Source organism: Lissotriton vulgaris, chromosome 2_2, assembly GCF_964263255.1.
Source record: "Lissotriton vulgaris chromosome 2_2, aLisVul1.2, whole genome shotgun sequence".
NCBI lineage: Eukaryota > Metazoa > Chordata > Amphibia > Caudata > Salamandridae > Lissotriton > Lissotriton vulgaris.
This window is the reverse complement of record NC_141688.1, coordinates 332,083,129-332,105,049: the sequence shown is the minus strand read 5'-3', so window position 1 is coordinate 332,105,049 and position 21,921 is coordinate 332,083,129. Positions and strand designations below refer to the sequence as shown.

General features: G+C 50.3%; 1 protein-coding gene across 2 annotated transcripts in view; it reads left to right on the top strand.

The window, feature by feature from the left end:
* FNBP4 (formin binding protein 4) overlaps nucleotides 1-21,921 on the top strand; it is a 247,377-nt gene that overhangs the window by 141,726 nt on the left and 83,730 nt on the right. For both annotated transcript variants that reach the window (XM_086959754.1, XM_086959755.1), the window contains exons 15-16: nucleotides 917-1,049; nucleotides 1,579-1,847. In XM_086959754.1, coding sequence (XP_086815880.1) covers nucleotides 917-1,049; nucleotides 1,579-1,847 — 402 coding nt within the window. The remainder of the gene's footprint in view (nucleotides 1-916; nucleotides 1,050-1,578; nucleotides 1,848-21,921) is intronic.

Genomic DNA, 21,921 nt, shown 5'->3' with positions numbered 1-21,921 from the left:
ATCACTGGCATAAGGCACCCAGCTAGAGGGGTGACTGAGGTATGCTAGGGCTGTGGGTCTTGTGGTCATGGCAAACAGGGATGTGTGCCATGTCGACTTTGTTTAGTTCTGCACCTAGACACTCAGCCTGCGAAGGCAGTGTGTGGGTGTCAGCGTACAGGGCCCCTAAGGGTAGCCCAATAAGTGCTGCAGCCCTTAGGGGTCTTCTCTGGTCACAGAGCCCTGAGTACCTGTGGTACCATTTACCAGGGGCTGACCTGTGGCCAAAGATGCCAATTGGGTTTAGGCTCTAGTACAGTTTTTAGGGAAGGAACACAGGCCCGGGGTACCTGATTGGCAGGGACACAGGGCACATCAAGAAAAAGTGCATCAGGTATCAGGCAAAAAGTGCGGGGTTACTGCAACAGAAACCCACTTCCTTACACAAGTACATACCAGGTAGGAAATTGGGCTCATGTTCAGCTAGTCTTTTGAGGGTTGCTTCCTTCAAACGTGCCACCTTGGGGGTTGGGGGGGGTTTGAGGGGAAAGGGGTTTAATCGTTTTTCAGTATTACAGCTCTTCATTGGAACAGTTTACCACTTGAACTGATTTTCAGGAAGAGTCTCAACCTGGTCATTTAATCAGTGATCCTTGCTGATATTACCTAGTTCTTGTTTGCTCCATTTTGCACTGCATAGCGCCAAGACATGCACTTTATAAGCTGTATCATTCATTCACATACGAAGTGTAGGACTAATGACTGACGTTAGTACTCTGAAGAACGAGGAACCCTTCTCCCACCTTTACTTTCATTGCTCATAATCCATGGATTTCCCTTCTCTGTACCCTCTCCAGACATCGCATGTTACACTTTTATCGTTAAAGCCATTTAGAATACTGAATAATTGAAGATGCTCCTGTTTTATTGCTTTCAGAGTTCTGAGTCCACTTCAACCTCGAGTAAAGCACTTAAAAGGAAAGCTGCTGAAATGTCTGCGGGTTCTGAACAGCGCTCTGCGACCATCGGCAGCTGTCCTGTTCTCTACAGCCAGGCAGTCGTGCCTGCAGGTGAGCAGCATTTTCTCCATTCATTTCTTTCCATCCTGGGGAATCTGTGCATTCCTCTTCATCCTGGGTGTCATAGTAGCCTTACACATAATATACATGCTCCCTTCCTCCTGTGAGGCGTGGACTTACACACGTTTTTTCCCCCTTTGTTCATGGTGGTTTTAGTTAGAAATAATAGCATGTTGGGCAAACCCTGACCATGAATGTCCTTCTTCCAGCGTAGATGAATGTTCAGAACAAAACCATTTAATACCGAATGTATGCCAATGTTGTGTGTGTCTTCTGTAAATGCTGCCACACCCCCCACATGGTTAGGATGTGTTTCCTGAACAGTTTTTAATTGAGACCCCCTCTTAACATGGTGTTCCCTTTTGAATCCATGCCTACATTCATGACATTCGTACGCATGGGTGAATGACTTTAAATTGTGATAATACAGCAGCTGGACTTTAGAGTTTACTTAAAAATATATATATTATTAGATTGGGCCTACAGCACTCCTCTTACCTGTTTTTTCTTGTCCTCACAGGCCTTCCGATAGTTGCGGTGAATCAGATGGGCTATCTGGAGCATGTCCTCCCTTCCACCGTGCATTCCCCAGTACATGGCATGGACTATGTGATCCCTAGTGTTGGTGTCACTGTGCCCACACAGCAACTCCCCACCCAGAGACTACTGCCGATCATTAGTGCTGACCCCCCACCGCCGCCTCCGCCACCACCTCCACCGTCCTCCCCTCCACCACCATCTTCAAAGCCACCGCCGCTCGAAAGAACCAAGAAAGTGAAAAAAGAGAAGGTATGCCATACTTGTTTGCAGGGAACTGCTACTATATATACCTCTTGTTTGAAGACTGTTTTTATAAGTGGACATTGGTTCATCCTAAAAATCTCATTGTGGGGCACAACTGTCGCCAAATCTGACTTTCGGTGCCGTTGGAATAATCTGCAGTTATGTTGCACAGTTAACAGTTGAGATGCACATCTTGTACATCTAGAGTAGCTTGTTGAAGGTAAGTAACTTCACCGTATGAGCGTCTGAAAGAGCAGTGCTCTGAGAAGTTGTGTATCTACTTTGACCTAATGGCATTAAAATCCCAATCCTTCCGTTGTAACTTTAGTGGTAGTCCTTAAAGGCCTCCAGTGTTTTCAGTGAAGAAAGGGTTGATGTTGACCTGCAGTTCTTTGAGGACACCCACTGTTCCTACCCATTAGGCTGGCCAGAAAGAAACATTGATGCCAGCTGTCCTTCGCTATTCCCTTCATGTTTTTAAATGACTGGTTTGCACCCAGGAATCAAAGTGCAAAAGATGTGACGACAGCTGCAGAAAATACAGCAGAACGAAGAAATTGACATTGTATGAGAGACTTGGTGCTGCCACCTTAGCTATGAACTTCTAACTTGCACTTCAAGGTGGGCAGACCCTCCCTTATTTCCTGGTGTCATGTGGCAGCACGTTAAAAGTTGCCTGTGACTCTTGGTGGTCGTTAATCACAGCCAGCTGCGAGAATGAAGTGAAATGGGACCGACTTTCGGGCTGCCAAGAAATGCAGCGCAGACAACTCGCCTGACTTCTTTGGTCAACAAGAGGAGTAAGAGGAAGCTTTGGCACTAGAGGAATCCCTCTCCATCCAAGATTCTGACTGCAACATCGAACAAGATTCGGCCAGCCTGGAGTCTGCCAAACTAAGTCGTGCCGTTAGTACAACTGCCCCAGTCCGATGCTCCGTCCGAAAAAGCTGCTTACGTTCCGCCACTGCATAGAAGCAATGGCGCGCACTGACATAGGCTAGGAAGCCCCACCCTTGGCACTGAAGAGTCTGCCTTACAGCATGGGCATCCATCTCCTCTAAGTCTCATTCGGCACAGATATAGCGAACAATCACTTCTGTTCCCAAAGACAAGGGCCACAGTGCTTCGTCTCCGAGCACACTGGCACAGAGATCAATTGTTTTCTCGGCTCCCAAGTATTTAACCTACACATCGATAAACTCCTCCCAAACCAATCCTTTGCATGATGATGGAAGGGCTCGATCCGAGGCAGAAAACGTTACAAATGCAACCCTGATTCAAGAAGACAGCATGTGTGCAGTGCTGAAGCCTGAGGTCAGTTTAAAAGCAGCACTGGTGGCCAGGACAGCTTTTAAACCTTAAATTGTGCCCAAACTCTACTTCGGGGCTAGGGGCCCTTAAAAATGAAAAACCTATCATTTTTTTTCATACTAGGGACCCCCAGGATCACCCCAAGATATCCCGTGGGGGGTCAGTTATCTAGAAGGTACGCCCTTATGAAATGAGTTTATATGCCTGGGTAAAGTGAAATTTTACATTTCACTCCCCAAATTGTATTAAAATGCTGCTCTAATTCGACTTTGATGCTAGAAGAAGTGGGTATGGAGGATCTGCAATATTTCTGCAGGTTCAGAACCCCTGAAGTCTCCCCTAGTTACACAGGGGTGGGGGGGGGGGGGGAGGGGTGGGGGGCTTTTGCGGGGGGGGGGTTAGGGAAATACTTATGAAATATGGTTTTATAAGCTCTGGTGCTAGAAAAGTGGCCCAAGTCATTTTCCCCATTGCAAACTCCATGGCCCATAGGTTAACATGGTAGGAAGTTATTGATTAATAAATATTGATAGGAGAGGACTGGCCGGACCATACAAAGACTTCCCAAAATGATAGTAGTAAATCGAACAATATTATACTGTTGAATTTCTCCTAAAGTGTACATACAAGAAGTTATAAGACTTTCTTGTTTGTAAGTCCAAATTCAGCCTTTCTGTGGTCTGCCCTGATTGGTCAGAGTTAAGTGGTGTAGCCAGGCTGCTTTGAAGAGGTGATAAAGAACCCCTGAGGTTAACAACTCTGCTGGGAGGGCAGTGTGCTGGTCTATAGGAATGCCAGGCCAGGAAGAGGAGTCGTGAACTATGCTCTTCAAAGGCAGAGTGGAGGCCTGTGTTTCACTTTCACTCTGACACTCTTGACCCAGTCAGGGCTAGACTTAAGGAAGGTATGTGCAGATGGCAGGGGGAGTCTCCATGGAAATAAGCCATTCCAGGGGGTGTGTTTAGCCAGCTCTTACCTCCTTGCTGGAAAATCAGCCGTTATGGATTTGGAAGAATGAAGCACTCTGGGACAAACTAATGCCACACTCTACCGGATGTGGTCATAACTAAGAGGAGTTGCCTTGCTCTCATTGGTCAGATGTGACCTGGTGCTTGACCCAGCAAATTTTGAATAAGTATCTGAGAGTTTCAGAGCCCTCCAGATCTGCTGCTTGAAACTTACTGAAGCAAGAAGTGCCCTGCTGAAAAGATTTTGCTGAGCAGGGAACTCTAAAGCCTGACCTATGAAGACTGCACCATCTGGAACTACAGCCCTGTGGATTACCTTGCTGCCAACGGACAAGAGTGGAACTCCCTGCAAGCTACAGGTTAACAGAGCTCACCTGGACAGCCCCACAAAGAATTCAAAGTCTGGAGTACCAGTGGATTTGTAAGGGTTTTGTTAAAGTGGATTGCGGAATTGAAGTTTCACACTTTCAAGGACCCTCTTGGAGATTCCTGAACCTTGGATTGCGTGTTGGATACTTTGGGACCTGCAAGCAGAACCCCAGGAAGGTGTTCTAACTGGACCCCGCTTGCCGAAGAAGGCGGCCCACTACAGTGGTGAGAATTCTTCAGAACAATTTATAAAGGTGTGTCCCTGACAGAGAACAAAATGATTGAAAGGGGCACTGTTGGTTTCTAAGCACTAGAAAGTGACTAATCTTTAAAAATTCATATCTCTGGTTCCCTACAGTGGATTTTTCTAGTTTTGGTGTCATTTAAAAGATAAAAATATTACCTATTTCTATAAATTGGTGTGTGATTTTTATTTTGTGTTGTCTGAATTATTTACTGAAATTGTGTTTTTAAATGCTTTACATACCTGTCTTTGAAGTCGGCTAGCAGCCACGTTACCAAGGCTTGAGCATAGGAATAATTTTCTAAGACCTGAGTCCTATTATGTGTTAGTGGCCTTATTGCCAGTGGCAGACTGTTGGACTTGGCCTTTTTCCCCCAAAATTTTTCGCTTTTGACCCCCTTACCTAGGATGTCTCCCCCATGGGATTAAACCTGTATAGGCCATGAGTGGTGTGAGACACCTTGTTGAAAATGTAAAATTACATGATGTTAAATGGTGTACAGAAAATATCCCCCATTTTAAAACTGCACCTGACTGAAATGTACTGAGACTTAAAATGGATGCCATGGCCCTGGGTAGTGCCACCTGACTGCGTTAGGTTGGCGGTCTAGTTAATATTACCCAGCTACCCCTAGCTTTTGGAGGGAAAGCCTGGCACCCAGGGTGCTCACCCCCTCCCCTAGAACCAGTTTAGGCTAGATGTGCCAACATTCTAGAAGGTCCTGGCACTGCCTGGGAGGAGGGTATAAATAGGGGGAAGTGTCACCAGAGCGTCAGTCAGCGCTGGGACAAGGAAGGGAGGGGGACCTGCTGTGAGGTGCTACCGCCACATGGGCCTGTGAGCTGGGCCCTGTACCCCTAAACTCCCCCCTCTGCTGTCCCCTGGGCCCCTGACAAAGGAAGGCCCCTACCTTGGTCACTGACGCCGTTTTGGACCAGGTACCACGCCAGCGCTGCATGGGAGAAGCGCCCAGGAGGTGAGGAGTGGGATTGTCTACCCCCTCTTGTTAAGCTGTGGCCCTGTGGAAGTGCTGGGTCGTGAGGAGCTACCCGGGGAGGATTGTGCCCCCGACGGACTGTGGACGGCTGACTGGCATAAACTGCGATATTGCCCCCTAAGCGCTGTGGATCCAAAGTCTGTTGCTGCCTGTTGAGCTGCCGGGGAGGATTGTACCCTGAGGGACGGTGGCATGCTAAAGTACTGTGCCCGGTGAATGGTGTGGCCCCCGAGGTGCTGGTGGCCCTGAGAACTGTGTGGGCCGAAGGAGGAGCTGAGCTCCGTGAATAGCGCCCTTATTCTGAGTGGAATAGCGCCCCGGGAGCTTACCCCGCGTTTTGGCGCGCTTTTGGCCCCGTGATCGGAGCGGATGTCTATCCGGCAATATAAATAATTAATTAAAAAGGGAGCCTACCCCTTGTGCCGCCGATATCACCGCCGCAGCCCGAGGAGTGGTGGCGCTGCCTTGCGCCAGTGGTAAATTGTCGGAAATCACCGCCGCGGCCCGGCGCTGTCGTGGGGACCCCCCCCCCCCATTGCTGGGGTGAACGTTGCGGCGGCCCCCTGTGCCAGGAGAGGGCCGCCGATGTGAGGAGTGGGCCGCGCTAGGCCTTGAAGCCGGCCTGACCCGCATCACGTGGCTGGGGCGCCAGTGACGTCATGGGGCCGCCCCCGCCACTGCCGCAAGTGGATTGGCCTGCGCGGCCGTGTGCCCTAAAGGCCGCGCAGGGATTGGCTGTCATCCGGCAGCCCGAGAAGAGGAGCTTCCTGAAGCCCTGGGTCCCCGTGAGGAAAGGGGGGAACCCAGGTGAAGTGCCGGTTGTCGTGGGAGAGGAGGGGGGCATCGAGGCACACTGTCAGTCCCCTGAGGTACTCCTTCCCTCAGTTCCACAGTCTCAGAGCGGAAGGGGACCAAGTTGATAGTCTGAGTTCTATATGAAAGAGCTCAGCATCCATTGTATGGTTGTCCCTTGAATATCAATTTCCCCGAGTCTCCTGAGCAGGATTTGATTTGAGACAGTGTCGAAAGCCGCTGCCAGATCAAGCAGCACCTTAGAACTGCCTGTCAGTCGTCCAGAGACGGATGTTGTCAGTGACAGCAATCCGAGCTGACTCAGTACTATGCCTGGGTCTAATACCTGACTGGGAAGAATCAAGACAACCGGAGGCTTCGACAAAGTCCGAAAGGTGTTTATTAATGTTTTTTTTTTTTAAATCTTGGTCAGAAGAGGTAACTGCGAGATAGGTTGTTAGTTGGAAAGGTTGTCCATAGGGGCCTTGACAGGCTCTTCCCAGGTGAGCGCCCTTAACATCTTGATTCATAGCGCTCTAGGAAGGACTTTGTGCTCACAGCATATTACTGCAACTCTGCTCTGTTTAATTCTTTTTTAATCGTCCCGTTTTTGCCTATTTTGTTTTGGTTCTTAGTTTACCTTTTTCCCCTGCTTTTACCTGAGGCCATCCGCAGACTTGCACGGCTGTCACGCTTACCCCCACTCTAATTGTGAGAACACCGCGTTATCGCGGGTCCCTTGCCCACTGTCTCGTTTGTGGTGGCCATTTTGGGAGGGGGTACACTGCCGGCGGCGCGGTCAGCGCTCTAGTTTATTGACGCTGGGCGAACATAAAGCCAGCCATGCTGACGCGCAGCGTCATCACGCAGCGTCATCGCCGGAACGTCGCCGGAGTCTCGCCAGAGCTAAGCCCGTCTGTGCCCGTCCGGGCCCAGACGGGCATAGGGCGCCAAATAGCAGACATCCTAAGCAGACAGTCAGAACAAGTGCACGAATGGGAGCTGCACGACCAAATACTACAGCCATTCTTCCAAAAATGGGGGCAACCAGAGATAGATCTGTTTGCCAATCATCAGAACGCAAAATGCAAAGAATTCGCATCCAGGTACCCACACCAAAGGTCCCAGGGCAATGCACTGTGGATAAATTGGTCCAACAGATTTGCGTACGCGTTCCCTCCTCTTCCACTAATTCCATTACTGGTTCGGAAACTGCAGCAACATTCAATGACAATGATACTAGTGGCACCCACGTGGGCAAGACAGCCGTGGTTCACCACGCTGCTACAACTCTCACAAGTACCACATCAAAAGCTAAGGTTATTACCCATGCATCTTACACAGAACCATGGAGAAATAATGCACCCAGATCCCAAACAACTGAACCTAGCGATCTGGCTCCTGAAGTCATAGAGTTTGGGTATTTAGATTTACTACCAGAATGCATGGAAATCATTAAACAAGCAAGACGTCCTACCAACAGAGCATGCTATGCAGCAAAATGGAAGAGGTTTGCTATACACTGTAACAGTAAGCACATCAACCCTCTGGACGCATCTACTAAACAAATCATTTGCTATTTGTTACACTTACAGCAATGTAACCTAGCATATACCTCTATCAGAGTTCATCTAGCAGCCATAGCAGCATACCTACAAAACAGACAACATCTGTCATTGTTCAAAGTACCAGCAATTAAAGCTTTCATGGAAGGACTCAAAAGAGTCATTCCACCAAGAAGACCACCTTCCCCAGTCTGGAATCTCAACATAGTGCTTACCAGACTAATGGGGCCACCATTTGAACCTATGCATAGGTGTGAAATACAATTCCTCACATGGAAGGTAGCCTTCCTCATAGCTATCACGTCACTTAGAAGAGTAAGTGAACTGCAGGCTTTTACGATTCAAGAACCATTTATGCAGCTACACCAAAATAAAGTGGTTCTTAGAACAAACCCAAAATTCTTACCGAAGGTTATTTCAGCATTTCACATCAATCAGTCAGTGGAATTACCGCTTTTCTTTCCAAAACCACAAACAGTAGCTGAAAGAGCCCTACATACACTGGATGTTAGAAGGGCCATATTGTACTACATAGAAAGAACACAAACTTTCAGAAAGACAAAACAGCTATTTGTTGCGTTTTCTCCCACACATAAAGGCAATCCCATCTCCAAAGCGGGCATTGCCAGATGGATTGTAAAATGCATTCAAATATGCTACTTAAAGGCAAAGAGAACATTAACTGTTCCTCCTAGAGCTCACTCTACACGTAAACTAGGAGCATCTATGGCATTTCTGGGAAACATTCCACTAGATGACATATGCAAAGCGGCTACCTGGGTTACACCGCACACCTTCACAAAACACTATTGTGTAGATGTGCACACAACACAACAAGCTAGAGTGGGACAAGCAGTATTAAAAACATTGTTTCAAACAGTTGCAACCGACACGGGCGACCACCGCTAGGGAGAGAACTGCTATATAGTCTATTCATAATGTACCATCTGCAGCCCATATGCCTCGAACGGAATATGCTACTTACCAGTATGCATCTGTTCTTGGCATAGAGGGCTGCAGAGTGGTACATGCCCTCCCAGCCTCCCCGGAAACCTGTGTCTGTTCCAACATTATCTTATTTAGATACACTTACATGGGCACTCTTATCTGTATTCTACTATACTACTCCATCTAACCCTACTATGGCAAAACAATCTAAGGATGGAGCCGATGCCCATGCGCACTACCAACCAAGGGAGGAGTCACCAAGAGACAAAAGACTCTCCAAGACAAAAACAAGTGCAATCATCCGAGCCCAACACCAGATGGCGATCTATTCATAATGTACCACTCTGCAGCCCTCTATGCCAAGAACAGATGCATACTGGTAAGTAGCATATTCCTTTCGCTACGCGTTCCTAGAGACCCTAGTTGCGGCTACCAATGGGCAGAAGGTGTCCCCTTTAAGAACTGCTCCTTATGTTGCTCCGGTAGTTCGTCAAAAGATCGCATTCAAATTTCTATGGCTCTGCTTAATTGCAGGTCATTGCCCTGTCACGCCACGGAAATTAATTCGTTGATTCTGGACCACAGCTTAGACGCCTTGCTTCTTACTGAAACTTGGCTGACCCCATGCTCAGGACCTGATATTGTCCAAGCCCTTCCTCCTGGATATCTTATGTTTCATTTAGATAGGCCGGTCGGGAGAGGGGGAGGAGTGGCCATTTTGTACAGAGATAAATTTACGTGTAAAGCCTTAGATAGCGGTATGGATAACTGTGAAGGCTGTTAATTCTCGCTACTTATCTCTCCCACCATTTCTATTGCGAGCCTTCTCGTCTATCTGCCTCCTGCAGCGATAGGGAATTTCACTGATTCTTTTCTTGAGTCGGTTATACAATTAGCCGCCGCGTCTTCCAACTTTATAGTCCTTGGGGACCTCAACCTGCATTTTGAAGATCCGAGCGATGCAGTGGCGAGAGACCTACGAGGCATGTTGGGAGCACTTGATCTGCAGCTCATTAACATCGGAGCTACCCACAACAAGGGTCACCAGTTGGATGTGGCTTTCTCTAATTCAGAGAACCTACAGGCCCTGCCGCCCCTGGCGCTTCCTTGGACAGACCATTGCCTAGTCCCCCTTAGGTGGCAGTTGGAGAAGGGGAGAGATCCTGTACCCAGACGGTATACAGTTGAGCGGCTATGGTCTAGGCTGCCAGTGGACAGCTGGGCGGTTGAGTTGGCGAGAACATGTCCCCCTCTTGTCTCTGACCCAATTACAGCTGACCAGCACGTGGAAAATTGGCTGACTAGTTCCCTTGATCTAATAATACCGAAAAAGAAAAGGCCTACCAGGGAAAGAAGAACTGGGTTCGAGGCATGTGGGCTGCTGAATTCATATCTGTGCATAGTCCGCCACCTAGTGTTGGGTCCGGATGATTGCACATTGTTGTCCTGGAAGAGTCTTCGAAGTATCACGAGATAGGTGGCTCCTCCCCTGGACTACAGTGCGCATGGGCATCGCCTCCATCCCCAGATTGTTTTTTTCCGCCATTGGGTTCGGATGTGTTTCGGTTCCCTCTGTCGGAACCGTTGGTTGTTCAACTTATACTCGAGACCAAAAGGTCTTTAGGCTGGGCGTCTGTATAGTTGCGTGCGGGTTTCTTTCTGACTCTCAGCTCCGATCTCCTACTGCCCTTCCACGTGCTTTGGCGCGGACGGGCCTACACTACACCCTTTGCTATGGAGCGGACACCATTCAAGAAGTGTCCGCTGTGTCATTCTAAATATTCACACCTCGATGTGCACCCCGTGTGCAATACCTGCTTGTCACCCGATCACCGCGAAGACACCTGCATGGCGTGTTCGAAGTTCCGAAGTAAGAAGACTCTAAAGATTCGCCGGGCAAATCGGCTCCAGGCTCAATTGTCGGCTTCGGCACCCCCACCAGACGACATTTTCCAAGAATCTGTTGAGGGAGAAGACGACGAGCAAGGTTTGGACTCGAATCCCGCATCCGAGGGTGAGACCTACGACGCGGGTGAGGAGAACTTTGACGAAGTCACCGACGAGGTAGGGGACGACGATCAGGTTTTTGCCACGATGGGAGATAGCTCAGAGGACGAGCATCCCCAATCAGACTCAGGGGTTATTCCCCTTCATACGGCCCAGGTCGAGGGATCGCCTTCGGGCCTTACCCGAGATCTAACTATAAGTCCTACGTCCCCGCCTTCGGGCCCGGTCATGGACATTTCTAAGCCATCACTTATCGTGAAGAAAACGAAAGTGAAGCCAACTGGTCTCACACCCTCGGATGCGAAACCGAAACTGAAAGTGGCGTTGGTGAAGAAGGTTCTGGAGGCGTCAACTTCCACAAAAACCAAAATGGCCGACTTGAAGAGCCACGCCAAAATGGCAGACTTGAAGAGCCACGCCAAGATGGCCGACCCGAAGCCCTCTGGGTCGGCGCCGAAGGTGAAGGCCTCCGACGCGGCTGCGTCGGCGCCGAAAGGGGTCGTGGACCCGAAGACGGCTCCGAAAAGGCGTCAAGACGACGGCGCGCATAGCCATGGGGCGTCGGCACCGAAAAAGAAGCCTACAGGAGATCAGGCTCTCGGAGAAGAGGGGTCGCTCGGGCCGGTTCAGCCCTCGCCAGCCTTTTCACAGAAGGTGGGGGAATCCCTCCAGCGGATCCGACAGTCCACTGTGGCTCCCAATCAGGACACTGTAGTGCCTCAACCCACACCTAAGACTGCTAAACAGCAAACGCCCATTCGCTTTACCCTTCCACCCAAGTCGGCGCCGAAGGCCTTCGCGCCTAAACAGGGCGGACACTCAAAGGAGGTATTGACGCCGAAAGCTGCCTTGGTGGTGTCGAAGCTTCGGCTCCAGCCGCTTGCGGCGGAAGAACGTCGTGAAGTACTCATCGACGCGAACACTGGGAAACTGTCGCTCCTCAAACGTAAGATTACGTCGGAGCCGGAGTTGGAACCTTTTAAGATCCCACTCAAGAACAAGAAGTACTCTGAGGACTCTCCGGTTCTGGTGGAGCCCGTGTCCCCACAGGCCTTGGAACACTCGCCGACGCACTCCCCCGTGGCTGATGCGGACGAGGAAGATGCCGAGTACGACTACCCTGCGTACTCGGATCCGGAGGAGGAGCATGTGCCTTGGGCCGCAGGAGGTGACACAGATGACCCGCAGTCGGGTCAGGACACTCAACTTTTCGCCGCCAAGACGTCCCCGACGGAGGACTCGGCGGCCTTCAATGCCTTAATAGAGAGAGCTGCGGCGAACCATGACGTCGAGCTGCACTCGGACCCCGTGGATGCGGACTTCTTATTCGACACCTTCTCGGTAGCCGAAAAGCAAGTCAAAACGCTACCGATGCTTAAAGGGGTGCTGAAACATGCGCCGGAGATTTTCAAAGAGCCCACCCGGGCACGGGTGGTCAACCCTCGCATCGACAGGAAATATAAAGCGGCGCCCACGGATCCCACTTATATCAAGGGACACTTGCCATTGGACTCCTTGGTTGTTTCCAACGCTCGGAAAAGGGCGAATTCGCAGACTACTGGTGACGCTCCTCCCCCAGACAAAGAGTCGAAGATCGTGAGGCCTCGGGCAAACGCATTGCTGCGCAGGCAGCAAACATCTGGAGAATATATAACACCCAAGCCCTGCTTGCACGTTATGATAGGGCACATTATGACACATTAGAGGCCATTCTGCAACACTTGCCTGACCAATACAAGGAGGCGGGAGAGATGCTCATTCAGGAGGGTAAACTCATTACAAATGCATCCATCAAATGTGCCCTGGATGTGGCAGACACAGCCTCAAGAGCTATCAATACCAGTGTGTTACTTAGACGCCATGCCTGGCTCAGAATTTCGGGGTTTAAACCAGACATCCAAACAACGTTATTGGCTCAAACAGTGAATCCTGACCATTTGTTTGGCCCTGAGGTGGATGCCTCCCTGGAAAAAATGAAAAAGGATACCGAAACTGCCAAGTCAATGGGGGCTTTACAAAGTCAGCAGTTTCGGGGTGGTTCCTTTCGCCGCTCAAATTCAAAAGGCACCACGAGGGGACAGGCATCCCAGTCCACACAATACTACAAGGGTAACAGCCAACCCTCATATAACAACAAGGGTAGAGGGGGTTACAGAGGCAATAATGTCAAAGGCAGAGGACGTGGAAACAATGGCTCCAGGTCCACCACCACCAACAAACAGTGACGTCTTGTCACTGCCCCCCGACCACACAACACCGGTCGGGGGGAGACTCCAGCAGTTCCTGCCAGCGTGGAAGGCCATCACCACGGACAGGTGGGTGAGGTCCCTTATCCAGTACGGGTACTGTCTAGAGCTTACATCCATTCCACCGGACATACCACCAAAAAGCCGTCCTATGTCCGGCGAGCACTTGACCTTGTTGCAGCAAGAAGTTATCGTTATGCTGCAAAAAGGGGCGATAGAGCTCGTCCCATTGCAAGAGCGGGGAACAGGGGTTTACTCCCTGTACTTTTTGATCCCCAAAAAGGACGGATCACTCAGACCGATCCTGGACCTCAGGCCCCTGAACTGGTACATCCTTTCGGAGCACTTCCATATGCTCACGTTGCAGCAGGTGCTTCCCCTGCTTCAGCAGGGGGATTTTCTGGCTACGCTGGATCTGAAGGATGCCTATTTTCATATTCCCCTGCATCCTTCCCACAGGAAGTATCTCAGATTCACAATCTTAGACCAGCATTACCAGTTCAGGGTCCTGCCGTTCGGGGTCACCACAGCACCAAGGGTATTTACAAAATGCCTGGCGACTGTGGCGGCGCATCTACGTCGCCAGCACGTCCACGTCTTTCCATACCTGGACGACTGGCTCATTCAAGCAAAAACAGAGCAGCAGTGCGTCGACCACGTGTCACGCACCATTCATCTCCTGCACGATCTGGGATTCTCTCTGAACTACCCAAAGTCCCATCTCCAGCCCGCCCACGTGCGACAGTATCTGGGCGCGACAATCGACACTCTGGCAGCCACAGCGCAGCCGAATTCAGTGAGAATCGCCAGTATCCAGGCGCTGATCCAACGATTCAGACCCCAACACTCGCTTCCCGCGAAGGTGTTCATGCAGTTGATAGGCATGATGGCCTCCTGCATCTCCATTGTCCCGCACGCGAGACTACATATGCGCCCGCTTCAGGAGTGCCTAGCACGTCAGTGGACTCAGGCTCGTGGGCAACTGACAGACCTAGTGTTGGTGAGCGGTCGGGCATACAACTCTCTGCATTGGTGGAATCCACAAAACCTTTGCAAGGGCCGACCATTCCAAGAGCCTGTCCCACAGATTATCCTGACAACGGACGCCTCTCTCCAGGGATGGGGAGCGTATGTACTCCATTACACTGTGCAGGGACTATGGACACTACAGCAAAGGAAGATGCACATCAATGTGTTGGAACTGATGGCAATCTTCATGGCCTTAAAGGCGTTCAAAGTACATCTGTGCAACAAGGTCGTGTTGATCCGGACGGACAACATGACGGCCATGTACTACATTCAGAAGCAGGGAGGCACACACTCTCCGCAGCTGTCTCATCTGGCTCAGAGCATGTGGAAGTGGGCCATTCAGAGGAACATCGTCCTCATGGCGGAGCATCTCCCAGGCAAGGACAATCAAATGGCAGATCTGCTCAGCAGGCACAGCCATCAGATGCACGAGTGGGAGATACATCCATCAGTACTCCAACCGTACTTCCAAAGGTGGGGTCATCCAGAGATAGACCTGTTCGCCACAAAGGAGAACGCAAAATGCCAAAGCTTCGCCGCCAGGTTCCCACACCCCCAATCACAGGGCAATGCGATGTGGATGAACTGGTCAGGCAGATTTGCGTACGCTTTTCCCCCAGCACCTCTGATACCGCTGGTGGCACGCAAGCTCAGGCAGCACTCGATGACTCTCATCCTGGTTGCTCCGACGTGGGCTCGCCAACCATGGTACACCACGTTTCTGGAACTCTCCGTGGTACCGCATCAAAGGCTTCATCTCACTTCCAGCCTTCTGACGCAGAGCCATGGCGACATTCAGCACCCAGATCCGCAACAGCTCAACCTGGCGATCTGGCTCCTGAAGTCCTAGAGTTTGGCTACCTTAATCTTCCTTCTGACTGCATGGACATCATTCGGGAGGCAAGGAAGCCCACTACTAGAGCTTGTTATGCGGCTAAATGGAAGAGGTTTGTCATCTACTGTGCTAACCACAACATTGACCCGCTAGACGCTTCCATTCAAAACATCATCTGTTACCTTTTTCACCTGTATAGATGTAATCTAGCGTACTCTTCCATCCGCATTCACCTGTCTGCTATGGCAGCATACCTTCAGAATAGGCAGCACCTGTCACTCTTTAAGGTCCCTGCTATCAAGGCCTTTCTGGAAGGACTCAAAAGGGTCATTCCACCAAGGACCCCACCAGCTCCGGAATGGAACCTCAATGTGGTTCTTACAAGGCTGATGGGTCCTCCCTTTGAGCCACTGCACTCCTGTGAGCTCCAGTTTCTAACTTGGAAGGTTGCGTTCTTAGTAGCTATTACATCGCTACGGAGGGTTAGCGAACTGCAGGCGCTCACCATCCAAGAACCTTTCTTCCAAGTACATGCTAACAGGGTGGTGCTCCGCACTAACCCTAAATTCTTACCCAAAGTGGTTTCACAATTCCACATAAACCAGACAATTGAATTGCCGGTGTTTTTCCAAAACCCAGAGACGCTGGCGGAGCGCATGCTCCATACCCTTGATGTGAAAAGGGCCTTAATGTACTATGTAGACAGGACAAAGGATTTCCGCAAAACCAAACAGCTTTTTGTTGCTTTTGCCACGCACCACAAGGGAAACGCTATCTCCAAAGCGGGGATTGCTAGGTGGATAGTTAAGTGCATCCAGATCTGTTACGCTAAAGCTAAGCGCACTCTCACTATCCCACCAAGGGCCCACTCCACCAGGAAGTTGGGGGCCTCTATGGCTTTTCTAGGTAACATTCCCTTAGAAGATATCTGTAGGGCAGCCACATGGTCTACCACACACACTTTCACTAAGCACTACTGTGTAGACGTGCATTCCAGACAGCAGGCAGCTGTTGGTCAGGCTGTTCTAAAAACGCTTTTTCAGACTGCTGCAGCTGGCACGGGCGGCCGCAGATAATGGAGGGACTGCTATGTATTCTATGCACAGATATGAATTCAGCAGCCCACATGCCTCGAACTGCAAATGCTACTTACCAGTATGCATCTGTTCTTGGCATGTAGGGCTGCTGACATTCATATCGCCCACCCTCCTCCCCGGCGCCTGTAGCAGCTGCAGTATTTATTCATATATACACATATGCTCATAGCATGGTCATCACTCACATTCTTCACTCCATCTCTGCCAATGGCTAAAAACAATCTGGGGATGGAGGCGATGCCCATGCGCACTTTAGTCCAGGGGAGGAGCCACCTATCTCGTGATACTTCGAAGACTCTTCCAGGACAACAATGTGCAATCATCCGGACCCAACACTAGGTGGCGGACTATGCACAGATATGAATGTCAGCAGCCCTACATGCCAAGAACAGATGCATACTGGTAAGTAGCATTTGCATTCCGCTCCCTGGTACACTCCTGAACTTAGGTGTCTGAGAACAATCTGTAAAAGATTGGAACGGGCATGGAGGAGAGAGTGGAATGAAGAGTGCCGGCAAGACTATAAGGTAGCCATGAGGAAATACAAAGTTGCTTTGAAGGACGCGAAAATTAGCTACTTCAGTGACAGGATTGATAGTGCGAGTAACTCCTCAGGGGAATCCTTTAAAATCTTTAAGGATCTTCTGAAGGCTCCGGTCCCTCCAGTCATGCATGGTAACCCTCAGGAAAAATGTGAGGAGTTGGCAGACTTCTTCCACTCTAAAATAGTGAAGATCTTGTCCTCTTTGCCGGTGACGTCACAGACTTTAGAGGTGGGTTTTGGCCCAGTAACATGCCCTTTTGAGCTGTCCTCCTTTGGCCCTTTTACGGAGGAAGAGGTTGTAAAAGTCCTGAAAATAATGAAGAGTGGGTCGCCTAGTGACCCGGTGCCTATGAAATGGCTCAAACCAGTGGCCAACATTCTTTCCACCCCGCTTACGGACCTTATCAATCTTTCCCTCTCTCAGGGTACGGTGCCCCAGAGTTGGAAAAAAGCAGTTGTTAAAGAACTGCTGAAAAAAACGGGCTTGGACCCTTCCAATTTGGCCAATGTTAGGCCCATTTCACTTTTGCCCGGGTTTTCTAAAATTGCAGAAAAATTGGTTGATCGCAAGCTCTCACACCATCTTGAATTCCATCGTTTGTTGGGAGACTCCCAGACTGGCTTTCGCCCTGGTCAGGGGACGGACACGGCCTTATTGGCAGTGGTGGAGGAAGCAAGGAGCATTCTTGATTCAGGGGGGTCAGTGGCAGTGATCCTCCTGGACTTGAGTGCTGCCTTCGACACCGTTAGTCATCAGGTGCTCCTCCAACGTCTGTCAGAGGTGGGCATTACGGGAATGGCCCTGAAGTGGCTTGAGTCCTTCCTCTCAGACCGTTTTTATCAAGTCTGGGAAGGGGCAGAGCAGTCGACCTCGTTCCCTCTTCAATGTGGAGTCCCCCAGGGCTCATCTTTGAGCCCTACTTTATTTAATGTTTATATGACTCCACTTGAAAGAGTGGTCTCCCCTTCAGGTGTGAAGATCATCAGCTACGCTGATGATACTCAGCTGGTAGTAGGTCTGACCCAGCTGGCGGAACGACCTGAGGTTCTCCACGACTGTCTTGCCAATGTACATCGGTGGATGTCCCACTCTGCTTTGAAGCTCAATGGAGAAAAAACTGAGCTGATGTTGCTTGGTAAATCCAGGCCTTCACTCATAGCTAGTTCTTTGCCCCGGTCCTTGGGCGTTCCACCATCTCCTAAGAAGGAGATCAAGAGCTTAGGAGTATGGTTGGGAGAAGATCTGTCCTTCAGGACACACGCCATGAAGACAGCGGGGATTTGTTTTGGCTTGCTGCGGTCAGCTCGCAAGGTGTTACCGTTGCTCCCTGATTCATCAAGGAAATTTCTGATCCGTGGTCTTGTTTTGTCTAGACTCGATTATGGGAACGCGTTGTTCCTCGGTGCCCCGGAGTCGACTTTTAAGACTCTCCAACAGGTTCAGAATGCAGCCGCTAGACTGCTGATGATCCCTAGGAGACAATCAGCTGCTCCGGCCCTGAAAACTCTTCACTGGCTCCCTGTTAAGGAGCGGGTGAAATTCAAATCCTTATGCACTGCACACAAAATCCTGCATGGGAGGGGCCCCTCCATTTTGATTAATATGGCACGTCCATATAAGTCCACACGGGCTCTTCGCTCTGACCAAAAACACCTGCTTCAGTCAGCCAGAGTTAAAAGAGCTCGTTCGGGTGGCCGGCGTTTCTCGGTGCAAGTAGCGGTACTGTGGAACTCCCTTCCCCTTAAGATACGCTCAGAGCCTAACATCCTGCACTTTAGGAAACTCCTCAAGACCCATCTGTTTCCGGTGTAGTGGCTGAGTTTGAGTCTTTTTAGTTTGAGTCTTTTTCCTTCGCTGTGTCCAGCGCCGGGATGCCCCTGGGTAACTGAGCGCGTTATAAATTTCACAATAATAATAATAATAAATTTCACCTTGAGGTTCTTCATTATCTGAATTATTTGTGCTTCCTTCCACTTAGTAGGGAGTTTACCTTTTTCCAGCGAAAGATTAAGAATAGAACAGATGAGGGTAGCAAGCTATTTGGACAGCATTGAGGTGGTCTTAGCCGGGATTATATCAAGAGGGGAGCCCGATTTAACAGTGTTAAGTAAAGACTCTATTGCATTGGGCGTAAGCAAGGGGAAACCGCTTCTGCTCGTTAGGCAGGGCAAGTAAGTGGTCAACAGAGGATCATGTTGGCAGCTTCCACCTAAGATGATATAAATGAGATTGATTTTCTTTGTGAAATGCGTTGCTATGTTGTCAAATAGAGCCTCCGTGTGAGCTGGCTCATTATTACATGCCTCTGGATGAGTAAATGTTTTAAGAAGCTGATAGTTTTGGGGGCATACCCAGCCTGCTGTAGTTGCAGTGCAATATGGGCTTTGCGAGCATTCTTTGTTTTTATATTTAGACCAAGCTGTTTCATAGTGATTTGTCTAGTGCATTGTGGGATAGACACCAGCACCACTCCAGTTTTTTAGGTCTCTGCCTGCGATGGCTGTGCATGCGCAGACTCGCTGGCGAGATTTTATGATTTTAGGTGACTTGACCTAGCGGGCTTTAAGCACCACCCCTCTTTTCCATTGGCTGGCGTCACCGTTTAGGGTAAACGGTGGCCAGCCATTGGGGAAAAAAGCGTCCTGTGATGTACACTTTTCTCTTTATAGTCCGTCCCATTATGACGGACTTCCCCTGACTTACTGCTGGGGAATAAAGGTTTCTTATCTTCGTTATGGGGTGAAACAGATGGCCACATAAAGAAGATAAGAAACCTTTTACGTCAGCAGGAAGTCCGGCCGAGCCCGTCCAAGTAGGACGGACTACAAAGAGAAAACTGTCCGTCATGGCGAGCGCTTGTTTGTGTGTTGGAGGGCACAGCAAGGTACCTTTCGTGTCCTAAAAGGCGCCAGAAAAAGATGAGGCAGTTTTATATTGCCTTTCTTTTATGCTAAGCGGCTCACCTACATAAAATTTTACACATTTTTGTTTCTCCCAACAGTGTGCCAAGCTGCACTTTAACTTTAAAAATGGTGCTTCATCTTGTTCTTCTGGACCTGGGTGGCGGCGGCCGTGCGTCACCACCAGAGAGTGCGCAGGCGCTTCGGGGAGGCGCTGCCACAGTGCTTAGCGCAACCGTCTTTAGCCATTTTGCGGAGCAAGCAGTTTTAATTTTAGTTTCCCTCGGTCAGCCTCAGCGTGGCGCAGCGGACTGGATCTTGAAACCCTCTGAGGCCTGATCCTGCCCGGTATCATTGTTGGTGTTAGTGCGCCCACCCTCCCCCACTCCAGGGACATGAGTCATTGCTGGTAGCCAAGGACACAGAGTCTGCACGGTGACCCTGATGATTCCTGCACTGGGGACGTCCCTGCCGAGGTATTTGACGTGTCCCGAGCCGTGGGTGGCGGCCTAGTCTAAGACTAGGAACCCAGGCCCGCTGGGTGCTGCTCCTCAGAGGAGACTCTAAACAACGTGGGCAGTCGGAGCACCACCACCACCACCACCCAGCCACAGCCCCTGCCTTCTTCACTGACCAGCTCCCGCTTCAGGGTCATCAAGTTGGACCACGGCTCGGGGGAGCCCTACCGGCGCGGCTGCTGGACCTTTGTGGAGTTCTACAAGCGGGAGAGCGACTGCATCCGGCATGGGCCCGCCGTCGACACTGCTAAACATCAGGACATGGTCTCCCTTCTCACCCTCCTACTCAGACGGAGCATATGTACAACAGGACCGTCCGCCCTCCATCAGGGGCCTGCCCAGCAGGCACCCTCTTATGTCCCCAGTGTGAGAAGGTGGCCTGATATGCAGTGCTCACTATTCTAGTGAACACTATGTATCAGTCCCGCAACCCTTATTGATGATTGGTTGTAAGTCAACCTTATAGACCAGCTATCCTAGTAGCGTGGATACGAGCAGTCTAAGGCTAAAGACTCGAGAGGGCGTGTTAAGCCAGCTGTTTACCACACATATACCCCTTGAATACCAAGTGAAAGGACACCACACAAGTGTTATGAAAATAAACAGTTATTTATTTAAAGATCACAACAGCCCTGTACTCTTTATGAGGACAGGGTACTAAGCACAAACCAAAACTCTTACAAAAATACTTAAGTTAGCACAGTATATACAAATGCCCGAGGGGCACGGAAAACCATATACTCTGAAAGTGGAATGCGAAATTCCTAGCAGGTAAGTACAGTACTAATAGCTTTTGGAATCGCTAGGACTTGACTAGGGAATCGTTAGATTACTTCTAGGAGGCCTAGGGGACTCGGGTGCAGTGTGTGCACTCTCACGCGAGATGCGGGACAAAAGTCTATGGTAGCTAGGAATTAGAAAGTTAGTGTTCTCGGGCGAACCCGACCTGGTAGGGAGAAAACGAAAGTAGATTCTGACCCTTGGATAGTGAGGCTATGCTGGGGCACCGAAATGCCGAAGTTACCTAGCCCAGGGGCTGCAGCTGCATAGGTCTGAAAAGACGTCGGGAATCCTCGTAGACGGACCAGGAGCCGGAAGAAAAGATGCTGGCCGGTGACCAGTGAAGAAAGTTCAGTCGGATCCAAGCCTGGATCTTGAAGATAGATGACACCTGAAAGCAGAGGGGACCAAGTTCGAGACTACTAGCCAGTAGTCAGTGGGCACCAGGAGGGCACCGGATGGTAGCCACCTCGACTAGGTGAGTGGGTGACGCTTGACTCGAAGATCTCACGGACCAGGAGGCGTTGTCGGCGACCAGGATGGAGGATCGAGCTGTCCCACGAAGATAGAAGCTGTCGGCGTCGCTGGACCCAGGATTGGGCAACAAAGCCTTGGCAAATTCAAGCCCACGCGGTGGACCTAAAATGGCGTCTGGAGTGGACCAGGAGGGTCCGGGGTGCCTCTCTTGAAGAAGGAAGCAAGGGCCAGCCTGGAGCAACCAGACCAGCAGAAGAGTTGTCGTCGGGCGTCGTTCAGAAGGCCACAAGCCAGCCGGCTAGTAGCCAAACAACGCGGTGCACAGCAAACAGCAGAAGGGCCCCACGCCGATCGTGGAGATGCAGGGAGGCTGATCTTGGGTGCTGGAGCTGCGCAGGGTTGGGGCTTCTCGGACCCCAAAGCACTCACCAGTGGAAGACTCGGTGGGCTT